At 32.1% G+C, this 14587-nt stretch overlaps 4 protein-coding genes across 4 annotated transcripts; 2 read left to right on the plus strand and 2 right to left on the minus strand.

Moving 5' to 3' along the window:
* Positions 1-3068: 3068 nt before the first annotated feature.
* Positions 3069-3473, plus strand: LOTGIDRAFT_164856 (hypothetical protein; the record flags this gene model as incomplete). Its single annotated transcript, XM_009061355.1, has 1 exon — positions 3069-3473. The coding sequence occupies one exon, from the start codon at positions 3069-3071 to the stop codon at positions 3471-3473; it is 405 nt and encodes a 134-aa protein (XP_009059603.1).
* A 579-nt stretch (positions 3474-4052) lies between these two features.
* On the minus strand, positions 4053-6863 carry LOTGIDRAFT_164857 (hypothetical protein; the record flags this gene model as incomplete). Its single annotated transcript, XM_009061356.1, has 7 exons — positions 4053-4166; positions 4386-4469; positions 4758-4863; positions 5272-5325; positions 5875-6052; positions 6395-6549; positions 6763-6863. The coding sequence occupies 7 exons, from the start codon at positions 6861-6863 to the stop codon at positions 4053-4055; spliced, it is 792 nt and encodes a 263-aa protein (XP_009059604.1).
* Positions 6864-7466: 603 nt separating this feature from the next.
* On the plus strand, positions 7467-7805 carry LOTGIDRAFT_77631 (hypothetical protein; the record flags this gene model as incomplete). The annotated part of the gene is made up of 1 exon (XM_009061237.1): positions 7467-7805. A coding segment is annotated over one exon (339 nt), but the record flags the coding sequence as incomplete, so codon positions are not given.
* Positions 7806-12067: 4262 nt separating this feature from the next.
* LOTGIDRAFT_124460 (hypothetical protein) lies at positions 12068-14355 on the minus strand (the record flags this gene model as incomplete). Its single annotated transcript, XM_009061357.1, has 4 exons — positions 12068-12431; positions 12763-12995; positions 14070-14149; positions 14280-14355. Coding segments are annotated over 4 exons (753 nt in total), but the record flags the coding sequence as incomplete, so codon positions are not given.
* Positions 14356-14587: the final 232 nt, after the last annotated feature.

The following is a 14587-nucleotide window of genomic DNA, read 5'->3' on the forward strand; positions in this document are numbered from 1 at the left end:
ATTATTGAAAAATTCATCTAAGCATGTTTCAAAATGACTTAGTTTAATGAATAACTTAGTGTTATGGACATCAGGTAAGTCCACTGATGAACTCATTTTGGCCACGTTCAAATTTTTTGGTCATTTTAAGAGGTAGTATACCTTTAAGCACAAATTTTTTAATTAACTGTTAGTCATTTTGCAATTCAAAGTAGGTGTATATAATGATGGTGATTAAAAATACTTTTTATGCAATGAAATGAATTTTCAACCAATCAAACTTAATAAAGATAATATTGTGGGTGACCGCTCGAAACCTTGTATATGCCACATTTGGTCATTTTGACTTTTTGGTACCGTTCGAAAGCTCGTAAAAGCGCGGATCTTGTGATCAAATCCTCGTATTCTCAGCTTGATTGTAAATAACTCAAAAAGCGCTAATTAAATAACTCGTATATAAACTGTCAGATTTAAAACCTCGTAGAATATATTATTATACTAGGTTCAAAGTTCCTTTTCTGCAGATGAAAATGAAAAACCTTGTATACTGTATTATTATACGAGTTTTTGGTTCAATAGCCCGGAGATCTCAAATTGTTATACGAGGTTAATATTTTCCAAGAATGAAAACCACGTATTTTTTAACAAAATACGCATAATCTTTATTTGCAACAAACTTGAGTAGCTTGTTCATTATTATTTAATATACTATACATGGTCTAAATCTAAAAATTTCCATGGGTATTTGATTCAGCTAAACTATTCAATATTTTGACAATGTGTGCTGCCTGAAATAAAGAAAATCTGAGGTGAATTTGTTAAAAATAAGAGCCAAGACTTATTTCTTCTTGATTTACTGTGACATGGAAGCTTACACCACTGTGCTGTTTCCCATTTGAGAGTAATTACTGACACTAAATGGAATTTTCAGTATTGCCTTTTTTAAATGTAACCCTTTCATTCATCAGTTATTGTCTCAATAGATATATAGATAGATCTCAAGTTTATCATTTTTAAGAATTATAAGTTGATGTCTGGTTCTCCTACAATTCAATAAACAATGTAATGTAGAAACCGGTTGTAATTACACGATATCATGATGTTATTGCTCATAGATACCCATGAGAATGTTAAAAGAAATGTAAAGAGGTCTTCTAAATTTTGTATGTGTATTAAAGACACTTATAGCATCAATTGGCACCTTTCCAATTTTCAATCAAATGTCTGTGGTTCATGAAATTCCATTAAAACTAAGTGTTTGATGACGTCCCTAGGCCTTCTGTAATAAAGCATATTTCGGGATTAGTGGTGTCATCAAACACATACCATCTTCATTAGTCCACATGGTGCAGAAAAGTAGAATGTAAAACACATATTTTTTTATGGAATTGAAGGAACCACTGGCTGAAAACTGGATTGGTGCGAATTGATGCTATTAGTGTTCCTGATACACAAAAAATTTAGAAAACCTCTTCACAATCCCTTAAACATCTCTTTGTTTATTAAATACATTTATATTACTGTTAACACCTATATCAAAACCTTAACATTGTTTAAAGTGATACTACGTCTTAGAATTCACATAAAATTTAAGAATTTTAAACTTGGCGAATAAGAGCAGTAGATAAACCTGGTGTCATAAATAACATAACAGGATCCTAATAAAATCCGATAAATCCAAAAAACTTAGTATTTATCCATAAATATGCAGTTAACTTAATATCAAGATTAAGCGTTTTTCAATAATTACTTATTTTTAATGAATTTTCCAATTTTACAGATTTTACGGGGATTCTGTTGTAACTTTATGACACCAGGTAAGTTCACTGATGAATATATACTCATATTGACCATTTCGAGAACTTAAATTTTAGGTTCATTCTAAGACGTGGTATCACCTTAAGGGATTTTGAAAATGCTAGTATTGTACGTTATCTTTTTTTCAAATTTTAACAAAGTGTTTTATCATGTATAAATTTAAGACATGTTTTAGTGGTTGAATTTTTAAGAAATATATTTGTTATTGTTTTGTTTGTATATATTTCTATATTTATAAATAATAATATAAAATTGTAATATTTATTGAAAATTTTATGTTTCATTTCAAGATGGTGGCCTACAATAGATCAATCTCCATAGGTCAAGATAATACCAGGTTTCCCCATTGTCATTGATGCAGGTTGAAATGAGCTGATATGGAAAAAGTGTTAAGTGTTCAGATGGGACAATAAAAGTCCTGTGTGCTACATAAAGTTGAAAATCTCTGGACAGTTGGGAATCCAATAAGAGAAGGCCAATGCTGCTGTCATAGCGAAAATCCCCTTATTGCAGACAGCATGACATTGCTCTGTTCAATGACCTAATTAGGAGAAGAAAAGTATGACATATAACTTCTTTTAATTTCATGCCCAGCAAAGTAGAATATGCCGGTATCTGTAATCATTTTCAACATGCCTTTTACACTAATGTGATGTGTTCTAATGCTGAAATCCATAGTCTCTACCTTTAACCTGCACCAGTGCTTCTATGGGAAAGTATCTCTTATAACGCCTTATAATATAATACAGATCTTCATCATATATTCAACAGATTGCAAGGAGACAGATTTAGATAAGAGTGATTTTGTTTCAGATATATTGATATTATAGATTATAGCTGTTAAAATCAGACAGCTATTGCAAGAATTTCATTTCAAAAATGGCCTCCTGTGATTGTTAATTAAGTCATAACACATATTTAATCTGAAGTTGATTAACCAATTAAACCAAGATTTACTTTACTATACAGAAAGTGTGAAAGTTAAATCAAGATTATCAAAGATAGATTACCTTTAATTAATCTTTATTGAAAATATCTTTACTTTAAAGATATTGTTAAACATACTATAAATTATCTCCAGCAAGCTGAGTAAAAGATTTTTAAACAAAAGATCACAAATTTTACAACAATTTTGAGTCAAAGTCTTTTAACAAATCAAAATGGCCTCCTTTGTTTTCAGATTTCTCTAAATTTGATATAAATGATAGGAATAGAATTTCAAAATCATTCAATGCTTTACCTCAGAGCTGACCAAATCTCCAAAACAGAAAATGGCGTCTGCTAGTAATAATTGTTCAACAATGTTGTCTGCTAGTGAGAATTGTGGTAACTGTTTGGCCTGTATGAAAAGATTCAGTGAACATCTTAAAAGAGTGGTGTTCTGCGTTCAGAGAGCATGTGAACAGATTGAACTTTTAAAAGAGCGTCTGCGCCAAATCAAAGTTCGCTACAACAGAGCCAAACGCGATGGTCAAAGAGCTTTGAAGCATAATTTGGAAATGAGATACTCCATAGTGAAGTCTGCTCTTCATATCTATCAACAGTATGTTGAAAGAAAGGAAACAGAATTTTGTGTTATCAAGGCCAGGATTGAAATTAGAATGACAGCTGTATTAGCTGGATTAGGCGTTCACATACCAGATAGTGACAGTTCTAGTGATGATGTATCTCTTTAACTTGGATCAAATTCTCAATAGTGCTCTGTGAATGAATTTTAAAAGAAAGGACATAGTTATGTTTTTCTTTTCTGCCAAACTATGAACTCCTTCATTTTGAATATATGTCTGTTGTAATGCATGTACATTTATGCAGATCTAAATGGAACAAAATGTACATATTTGAATGTGAAATGCAAGCTTGTATATCTAAGTCCTACAAGGGACTCAACTGGCATATTTCTTGTATGAATGTAAATGAAGTGCTAAGACATTGAATTAATAAATATTTATTACAAAAGCCACTTCATTCATTTTTTTTACTCTCTTGCAAAAGATTTTTCTTCTACTAACATTAACTACACCAGGACCATTTTGGACACAGTTGTAATTTCTTATAGATGTTTGACACAAGGGTCTTTGCTTTTGCTAGGTATACCAACCAAAGCACTAAAGACTGAAGTTGCTCCAGTAATTTCTGTAAATTCCTAATGTGTATCTGTCCTGTCTTGATCCATGGGCTTTCAGCTATCTCATTGTGATCAAACGTAACTAATCCCATTATTTTCTTCAGTTATTTTTCTTTGCCTCTTCACATGTTCAACTGTCTTTCAGACGAAATGTAAAAGCTTTATTACCAGTTTTACACTGTATAGAATCTACATCAATGTAGTTCAAATCTTCATTTTCTTCTAGAAAACTGTCCAATGTTTCCTGAAATACAATTCAAATTTATTTTAATCAAGGTATGAGGTCAAAAACACATGGGCAATTCATTATGTTACAGCTGTATCATTAAGTTAATAAAATGTAAGACACAAATAAGACAAATGAATATTATATATAAAATAACTCAAATTCTTTAAGCTAGAACATTGTCTTATACTCTTTTTGTTCCCATTATCACAAAAAGAATTAAAAAGACAGTCTTACCTGTAAACAAGTATGTTGTTTATTTGTTATTTTATCAATAACATTATTTAAACACCAACCAATACTGATATGATAAGATGGATTCTGTAACAGTAAAAAGTATAACAGTTTTACAATTGTTTTTAGCTAAACTTATCAGTGATGTATATAAAAGATATATATAGAAATAGGCATTGAAGTTTCTATTTTGAAGTAATTTTGAAGGAATTATGTCATCTTCGTGCAGTTCTAAAAATTCTGAAAACTATTTACATAACTTCAAGACCCAAATCAACCCCAAAAAGGGCAACCAATGCCTTTAAGTTATATCAGCAGAAGAGGTAAATCTGTCAAAAAACCAATATGAGTAATATTAAAAAAATATACACTAACCTTATAATACTTTTCCAGGTGAAATTCTTCAAAACAAGTGTCAACTAAATCAGTCAACTCTTTTAATCTATTCCTTGAATCTGATACTTGTAAACTTAGAAATGTTCTAAAAGTACAAAAAATAATCCTTATAAAATCTTTTGACTACATACGTCATCAAAAAGTGATATCTACTTTTTTTATTCATTTTATATTCACTTTTCAACTACGTAAATTTTTGATTGAGAATTTAAAGAACAAAAAACATGAAAGGTAGCCAGTAACACATTGATTGCACCTAGTTAGTTTACGATTGAAACATTTAAGAAATGATACCTTGACCATATTAAAAATCTTAATAGTCTATAATACATCTTATCATAAGTTAAAAAAAGGTGCTCTATTATAGCAATTACCAGTTGCATATGGTCATGAATAATGAAAGGAACTTATGATCGCTATCATTATTCGCAACGAACGATAAGCAACTTTTTCACAACATATAATATCTAGATATACATTTTATCTTGCTTACCTGTTTTTTTCATCATTTGTGTAAAACTTAAATGTTGACAGACAGCATATAAATCTAAAAACATAATTCAAATAGGAGATCAAATAGTTATAATAGTAAAAATTTGCATAAGGATCCAATGCTAAAGTTACATCTTAGGTTGTACTTGTTCAGGTGATAATTTTTACCTGATGTCTGGGTAAAAATGAAATTGGAAAAGACTCTGCCAAGAGGTATGGATAATCACAAACAGTAGAAATGAAGCTATTCCAATAGAACATAGTCAATTCTTATTTATGAGTTATCACTGGCCCACACCATGGCAGTGGCAGTAGAATAGCTCAGATGGTAGCGAGTTGGATTGTTGTCTAGTAGATGATTAGGTGCTGTGAATTCTGATGCCACTGCTAGTGCTTGCGAGAGTTGGGCCAGTGTGACTTTCACCTCCTAGTACCATAACTAATGTCAGTGGAATAGCACAGTCAGTAGCGAGTTGAATTGTCGTCTGCATAGAGATAAGAGTCTATGGGTTTGAATCCTCCTCAAGGTAAGAAAAATTCTGATGCCAGTGCCAGTGCTTCTGGCATCTGCTTTTGGCTTGTAACTTGGAGTGAGAATACAAACCTGTTTATATGTTGAAATGATTTTTGTAGAGATTGTGTAAGAGAATCTATCCAGTGATGTCGTATTGTCACTGTTCTTGATAAACTTAAATGAAATTCAGACATTTTGTGAAAGTCTAATGGATGTAAACATTTTAAAACTTCATCTACCATTGATATAAATCTGTCTTCTTTCAAATCTACAAAGAGAAAATATTACATGGAAGACATTCAGTTTTTGAAAGAATACAAAGAATAAATTGCAAAAGAAAGAAATAACTAGAAAATAACAATGTGTACAAGGATATTGACTTAGGTTTGTGAAGATCCTATCTACCAGTGAAAATCCTATCTACCAGTGAAGATCCCATCTTCCAGCTAAATGTGAGAATTTCATAATGAACAGTTTAACTTTCAAAGGAGTCCTTGGCTAATTGTATGGGAACAGGATGCCACATTTTAATTCTGAAAATTCATAAGAATCCCATAAACCCTTTAATCTATTGGTTAGTGGTGAAAAATGAATTTATTGATATACCTACATGGTATGTAAACATGAGTCGCCCAATTTCCTTCAACATGTTCAAAACTTCGTATTCTACCCTCATGTCTAACTGGATTATCTTCATGTTTCTTTTGTTGTTTAAACATATTTTGTATAGAATCTGGCACAGGTAATTTCAAATCTTCAAATTTCCTGTAAAAATAAAGTATTATTCTTTAAAAAAGCTATGTTTTCTTCAGTGGATAGAATGCTGCAATATAACCCTTTTTTTTATCTAGTGCCTTGTGCTCTGAAACATCAGAGCTATATAGCACATTACATTTCTTATTCCTTGCACATTCAAACCGCACACCTGATGCCAATATTTGATGAGTTTTGTCAACTCAGCATAATTTATTTTGTTACCTTTTCCTTAAATTTTTTTCTGTTAATTCTGGTATCTTGGAATCCGAAAAGTTAATTCCCTCTTCATCAGAACTGGAATAACTGACAATTCCTAGAGACATCTTTAAACAGTTTTTCTGAAATACATTTTGAATTTTTTTTAAATTCGTTTAAGCTCCACTGTCATTCATCTCAAAAATGATGTTGGGGACAAGGGGAGAGAGGGAGAGGGAGGGGGGGAGAGGGGGGATTGGGGTAGAGGCTTGTCATTGTCATTGGAGTTAAGGATGGCACTGATACAGGCCACTGCCACAGGGTTAAATTGAGCATAGAAATGTCAGTTATGGATTCTTTTAACATATTCTTTATTCAAATGTAGCATAAATAAATATTCATTGCGATATTTCCCACAAAAACAGTACAAAACTCATTATTGCTTACAGAGAGTAAAGGAAGCACAAGGGAGGTAATACTTGACGGAAGTTACACTTGATTATCTGAATAATTCTCTCCAATCAATATTATAACAGAAAGGGGAGATTGAATCATCGGCTTCTGTACTCACCAAAATGATTTCTACTGTTCAACCATAGAGGACTACTTCGTGAAATCTTCAAAAAATTATAATTTGTGAGATTTGTGTTTTAATCCGTGACAAGACATCATTTAGATCCGGCGTGTAAACCAAGTGAAACTTTTATATCGCAATCATGGCGGAAAGTCGAATGAATTTAGCAGCTCTTCAACAAAGGGATCCATTTATATCAGAAATAATTGACACTGCTTCACAAGTCGCTCTTTATTCTTTTAGTTCGAAGACAAATGAATGGGAGAAAACATCAATTGAAGGAACTCTTTTCATATACAGAAGATCAGCGGCTCCTTTGTATGGTTTCATGATTCTGAATAGACTTGGTTTACAAAACTTGATAGAACCTTTCACAAAAACATTAGAGTTCCAAGTACAAGAACCATTCCTACTATACAGAAATGATAAGCATATATTTGGTATATGGTTTTATGAAAAGAATGAGTGTTCCCGATTAGGATTGTTGATGAATAGAACGGCACAATCTGTTCAGCAAACAACCCCAGAGTTATCAAATGTTAGTGTTACACATATTCGTATGACACAACAAATTCAGCAAGTGCCCCATGCCGTTGTTCCTCAAGCTCAAGAAAGTTCAGCATCATCAACAGTAGATATCATGAAAATTCTAACTAAAGCTCAACACGAATATGATCAATCAAAATCGACGGTTGTGAAACGTTCTGAACCTCAGTCAATGACAGATAATTTAGGAAGTGGTCTTTACTCTAGAGAACAACCATTGATCCGACCAACACCAGTGAAACAAGAAACTCATACCATGAAACAAGAAGGGAATAGTCCTGAGCTGGGTATACAAGGGGGTGATAATCCTATGTCTATTGAAGCTTTATTCAGAAAAGCAAGTATTAATCAACACAGACCAGAATTACCTGATGTTACTAAACCCTCAGCACTCCAAAGATCTATATCTCAACCAGATGGTGATAACAAACAAGATCTTCATCCTTTATTGATGCAGTTGATCAACAAAACTCCAACAGTTGACCAGATAGAGCAAGATCAAACATCCTTACGTGAACGGAACCCATCTCAGGGTACTGATGAATTACACCTCTCCCCCAGATCTTCTGATAGCCTACCTGCTCCATTATTGAAACCTTCTGAGGTTGCATCACATCCACCACAAGTATACATGCCTAGAGTGTCTTCATCTGATATTGAAAAGGATGTTGGTGGTTCAATATCTTGTCCAGATGTTCTCTTATCTCCAATGGCATTCACCAAAAATACTGGCTCTAAACTGAACCCATCCAACCCTTCATCTAGTGCTTCATTAAATGTTACTGGTAGTGATCATCTATGTTTATCAGAAAGTTCGGAACTTGATGAATCTAGTCCAGCTCCAGTGGCTGCTTTAACGAAACAACAACTACATCAAGCATTCTGTTATTTATTGAAAAATGATACAAATTTTATGTCTACTCTTCATGAAGCATATCTTAAAAGTCTTCAAGAACTTACAAAAAAATAACAAATTGTACAGTACTAACTCCATGTTGTGAACATGAATAACACATTCATTTCTGTCCGGTTGTCTTATGAATATTCGTCTCAGCAGGGCTATTGCTTTTTAACTTTCTGTTATATGTGTACATTAAGATACTTTACTTAATACATGAAAGAGTTTGAGCACACAAACAGTCTTGGTTGCTGATTTTTGTCTCGAATCTTGAGTAAAATCAACGCTTCCACGACCAGATTATCTCGTTTCTAAATTGCTATTTGGCGCCAATTATTTCATTGTTTACAAGACAGTCATCATCCAATCAGAATAATTTTCTTGTAAATTGCATGATTATCGCCATAGTGGAAACGATTGACTGGTGATTTTTGTCTACTTGCGTTCTTGCAGCCGGGCGGTGAAACTCTTGACAAGACTCTCGTTGGCGACAAAAATTACCGACCAAGACTGTTACTGCCTTTTATCTGTACAGTCATCTTTCATGGTGTAGAGAAAAATTGATGTACATCTTGATAATTATAATCTTATTTTAATGTGGCTGTAAAGATCTTCACGTCATAGAAAATTTCATCTTTTTCATACTGTAAATATGAAGAAATTCATTTATAAATTCAAACGATGCTTAATGTTACGTAAAAGTAAAGATTTCATAAATAATCTGGTATATTTGATACATTTTTAAGAAAGACTTGAGATTCATCAACTTAATAAATAATATAATTTCATTTCTTGAGAAGTTATTTCCAAAATTCAAATGATAAAATTAGTGTTAAAAAAAGAATTTAAAACGTATTGTAAATGAATTACCCACAAAATTGTATGGTTTAATTCTTTTAACATTTTGTTGTTAAGATTGTGAACAATGAATTGTCAATAATGAAAATTCTCAACAAAAAAAAAATCAGGCAAAACATTTTGTTATTACATTGTTTATTGAAATAAATTATATCATCCATACTTTATCTAGTTCATAAATCCATAGACAAAGATGGAGCAAGACATTCCCATTTCTCTTGATGTATGCTATATGCCACATGGATCATTCAAGCAAAGTAACTATGACATAAGAAAAAACTATATTACTTCGGTTCACACTTAAGGATCCTTTCTTCACGCCGATCGAGATCAGAACCCATATTCTGAGGACTTTCATTTGATCATTTAGAATATTTAACCATACATTGACTAGTAATGTGTATGTGAGGATGAAGACAAAACCATTCATATTGTTTTACATGTCTCTAAATCTGCTGCCTGGCATAACTAATCAAATGATGTGATACATTAACAAACTTTTTTCAATTAAAGACTTTATTTAAATCTTTGGCAAAAAAATCAAACAGAAGTAATCTTTGGAAAAAAAATCAAACACAAGTAATCTTTGGCAAAAAAATCAAACACAAGTAATCTTTGGCAAAAAAATCAAACACAAGTAATCTTTGGCAAAATGTAATAACATGAAAAATTCAACAAAGAATATAATGAAAATAAATAAGGCTGATAATTGTAATGATTGGAACGTAGAATGGACGGAATGTTAATTGAAAAACTATGCAAACACTAAAGAATTGACATTCATTTCTTTTCAAAAATGTGGTTGCTAGACAAGATAATAAGAAATTAAGTAGTTTTTCAGTAATATGTAGGTCAAACATTATACCAAGTTGTCTTCATTGATGTCATTAATCGACATAAACATCCAATTTCCCTCATAATCTGATAAAATATATAACTTGCTGACAGATGTAGGAACAGCAAAGTGCAACAACCATAATTAAAACTTGAATGGAATGTCCATATCCAATATATTTAAAACCCAATGTAGCAATACCACAGCATAAATGCTTTGAAATATCTTATTTTTAGTTTTACGGTGCTCAAAGTTATAAAAGTTTTATCTGTTGTCAAAACTACATCTACCAAATATATTTTGATATGAGATATAAATAACATTTATTATGTTCATGTCCGACTAGTAAATTTAGGTTAAAGAAATAATAACATACCAGGCACTTTTGCATTCTCAATAAAAGCACTTTCAAATGATAAACATTCTAGCACTAGGGATAAGAATAAACTATATACATATAAATTTAAAAAACAACAAACAAAATATATACATTCTGTTATCCACAGAATGTTTTTGGACGGTTTTTGACTTGAGTAAAATATTGAAATAAATCCCAGATATTTAGAAATAAATATTAAGATTCCAAAGCAATTAGAAACAACCTTATTTTCAGAATGTTTTTGAAAGTAACAATACTGATTGGTTGAAACTGCATTAATATGGACCAATATTTAAAAAAAAAAAAAATTTTAGTTCCCTAAATTGTTTCTGCTCTCATGCTGTATTCGTTACTTCTCTGGTAAATGGGAGTTAGGAGGAATGATTAATATTCTAAACTACTAATATTGAGTTGCAGTCATATGAGGATGTGTACCAAGTTGCAATTACTACATATACTTCCCACTGTGAACTCTCAGTATCTGAGAGGTAACGAATACAGAAAATAATCAGAGAGCGATGTTATTGGTCTAAATCACTTTGGATTCATCAGTAAAGTCAGAGTTGTTTGATCAGAATAATTTTGATTCTAATGATATGATCTATAATTATAAGGATGATTATTAGTGACAGTGCGAGATAGTTGGCGAATAGGACCAATATTACTACTCGCTTTATGGTTAATAATGCGGTTAACTGAGTATGATTTGACTCCACCGATACCATCATAATAATCATGATCATGCTCACTTTGCTGTGTGTGATTTGAACTTGCAATATAGTTCGAGTTTGAGAAGTTGTTTGAGTGACCATGACCTGAGCTGGCATGATTAGGATTAAATTGATAGTTATAATCATTAAACCATGTGCCAGAATCATTGTGGTTAAAGCCAGAATCATTGGGGTTAAAGCCAAAATCAGTGTGGTTAAAGCTAACATCATTGTGGTTAAAGCCAGAATCAATGTGCTTAAAGCCAGCATCACTGTGGTTAAAGCCATAACCATAGCCATAATCTAAGCCAGTCAGATCATAGCTAGAGTCATATTTATTCTGTCCAGAGTCTACTGTTCTAGATCTCATATGACATTTGTAATTGGAGTTGTAAAATGGATCATCATTTTTGCTTTTGAAACCGTTATCAAAACTATAACTTCTCGCATGTAGGTTATGCTCTGAGGAACTTTTAAAATTGACTGTAATGGATATCTCCTCATTTTTAACTAATGAACTGAAATCAAAATTCCAAGACTTAGCTATGTGAGTCAAAATTAAATTTGTTATACGTCTATGAGCAGTGTTATCCCAATGTATACCATCAGTTGCCCTTCTGTTTAACTGGGTACGTAAATGAAAGTGCAAATCTAGGACATCAAATTTGTGATAAGCCACAATCTCTCTGGCATAATAATTAGCTTCAATAATGTCTAGACGTAAAGTACCATTTCGGAATTCCACTTCTGGAATCAGAAATCCACCTCTGGCATTCCTGGAAATTGGTAACGTACAGTTCCAGACAAATAAACAATGTGGCGGCAGTGTCTCTTTAAACCGTTTGATGCATTTCTGAAGATTATCTTTATATTCATTGATAGCATTACGTCCATACCTAAAATATTAATATTCAGATTTAATTTTCAAGCCAAATATAAATTAGCATTGATCTGTACCCATTTACAGCTGGGTTGCTGGAATTATGAATGAAGATGGCTTATTTATGGACATCAGATTTTCACATGCTGACCGAGATTAGAACCCACAACCACCATTTGTTCGGAACAAACACTGTGACCAACTGTGCTACAGAACACCAAAGACCAACCGGTAGAAAGAATCCTTGTGAACCTCATTTTTCATCCTTGTAATATTTTTTCTTTCTTTCTTTTGTGTCGAATGAAAAAAATAAGCTTATGAAATTCATCACTAAAAATTTGTCTCACCTAGTTATGTCCCATAAACATGAATTCATCATCACTACATCTGGTTTAGGTTCCTTCATTAAATCTAACAATATACTCTCTACATACTGGTTATAACATCTTGTTACAAAATAAAATCTGATTAAATGATCTTCAGAATTATACTGTCTTACTTCTCTATAGTTTATACCATTCACCATTTTACCTAGTACACCACCTTCTATTAGTTCATCTCCTTCAAATGTTACTTCACCCTGCAAATAATTAATAATATTTAAAAGAACATTTTGGGGGGTTGATTTGGGTCTTGAACATATGTAAATAGTCTTCACTGCACGAAAATCACTTCAAATATACCTCAAAGTAACAATTTTCCTTTCTTTTCTGTATATGTCTTTTTATATATGGCAAAGACTCTAGAAAAGACGAGTCATCATTTTAACTTTCAAACTTTGATAATTCTGGAAATTTGAACAGTGAGCTGTGAACACTTGTACTGTTTCTGTTTTTTCGAAATTCAAGCACTTTGGAACGTGTCTGGTAAAACAATCTTTGTCACTTGATATTCAGACACCAAGTTTTATGAAAATCTGTTGAAAACAAAAGGTGCTGTTTCCATTTTCACTATTTTAAGATCTTGGGGGTTAGAGGGGAACAGGAGGCATTATCGGGGATTGATTTGGGTCTTGATTGTGCTTTAATAGTCTTAAGAAGTACCAAAACGCACGAAAATCGCATAATCCCTCCAAATATACCTCAAACTAGAAATTTCACTGTCTATTACTATATGTGTTTTCTATATATGGCATAGTCTCACTAAAATTCAAGTCGAATTTTTAACTTTCAAATGTGAATAATTATGGATACACATGGAATTGAAGGCTCAAATTTTGATGATGAGCTGTGAACACTATTACTGATTATGTAAGCAAAAAAAAAAATCCTGTTTCTGAAACTAAGGTATGATTGGTTACACGGATAGTGAAGGGGCTCTTTTAACCATGATTGAATACCTACTATATACCAAGTATTATGACAATCAGTTGAAGACTGAGTATGAAATGTGAATAGATAGACACAAGCTGTCAGAGGAACATGGGACATGGGTGCTAAGTCACATACAGAGATGAAGGCGCATGGACAAGGGAGACAATAATAAAATATGGGGGTATGAAAATATTTTATGACATAGTATTTCAACATGATGTCTGTGTAAAGCAATAATACAATGGAAGCTGAAAAAAGCTCAATACTGCTTAATTATTGAGATTGCTTCCTGTTTTCTTGTGATCTAGTGTTCATCAAAAAAAAAAGGGTATCATCGTTACCTTCGATTTAAGATTTTTATATGTTAAATATTTGTTTCTATTTAATAGCATCACCAGATCTTTATATACCCCTCTCTGAACTGAAATACATAAAACAGCTGCTATTAACTTTGAAACGATAGGCTATATTAAAAATATGAATTATCTAAAATCTATATGAAGGAGTTCAATAAACTCATAATAATGCAAGACATACGGAAGCACGCTTACCAGAATCTCCAATGATGACCACAAATTTGTTATGTAAAAGTGTATCAGCATCATCTTGCATGAAAACATGACACATTTCTAACTATCTCAGTCTGCAATTGTAAAAAAAAAGAAAATATGACTGGATCATAATCATAACAAATGGAGATGTTCTATTTTGCAAAAAAGGGAAAACTTATGAAACAATCTGATTAATTTGCAAATGTTTTCTTTGCTTTTTTTATGCAGGTGACTCCACTTTCCATCCATGACCAGGCATTGCCATTGCAAAGCCAAGTTTTACTGTGTTTTTTTTTTCTTAAAATGAA

This window comes from Lottia gigantea (genome assembly GCF_000327385.1).
Source record: "Lottia gigantea unplaced genomic scaffold LOTGIsca_47, whole genome shotgun sequence".
Taxonomy (NCBI): Eukaryota; Metazoa; Mollusca; class Gastropoda; family Lottiidae; genus Lottia; species Lottia gigantea.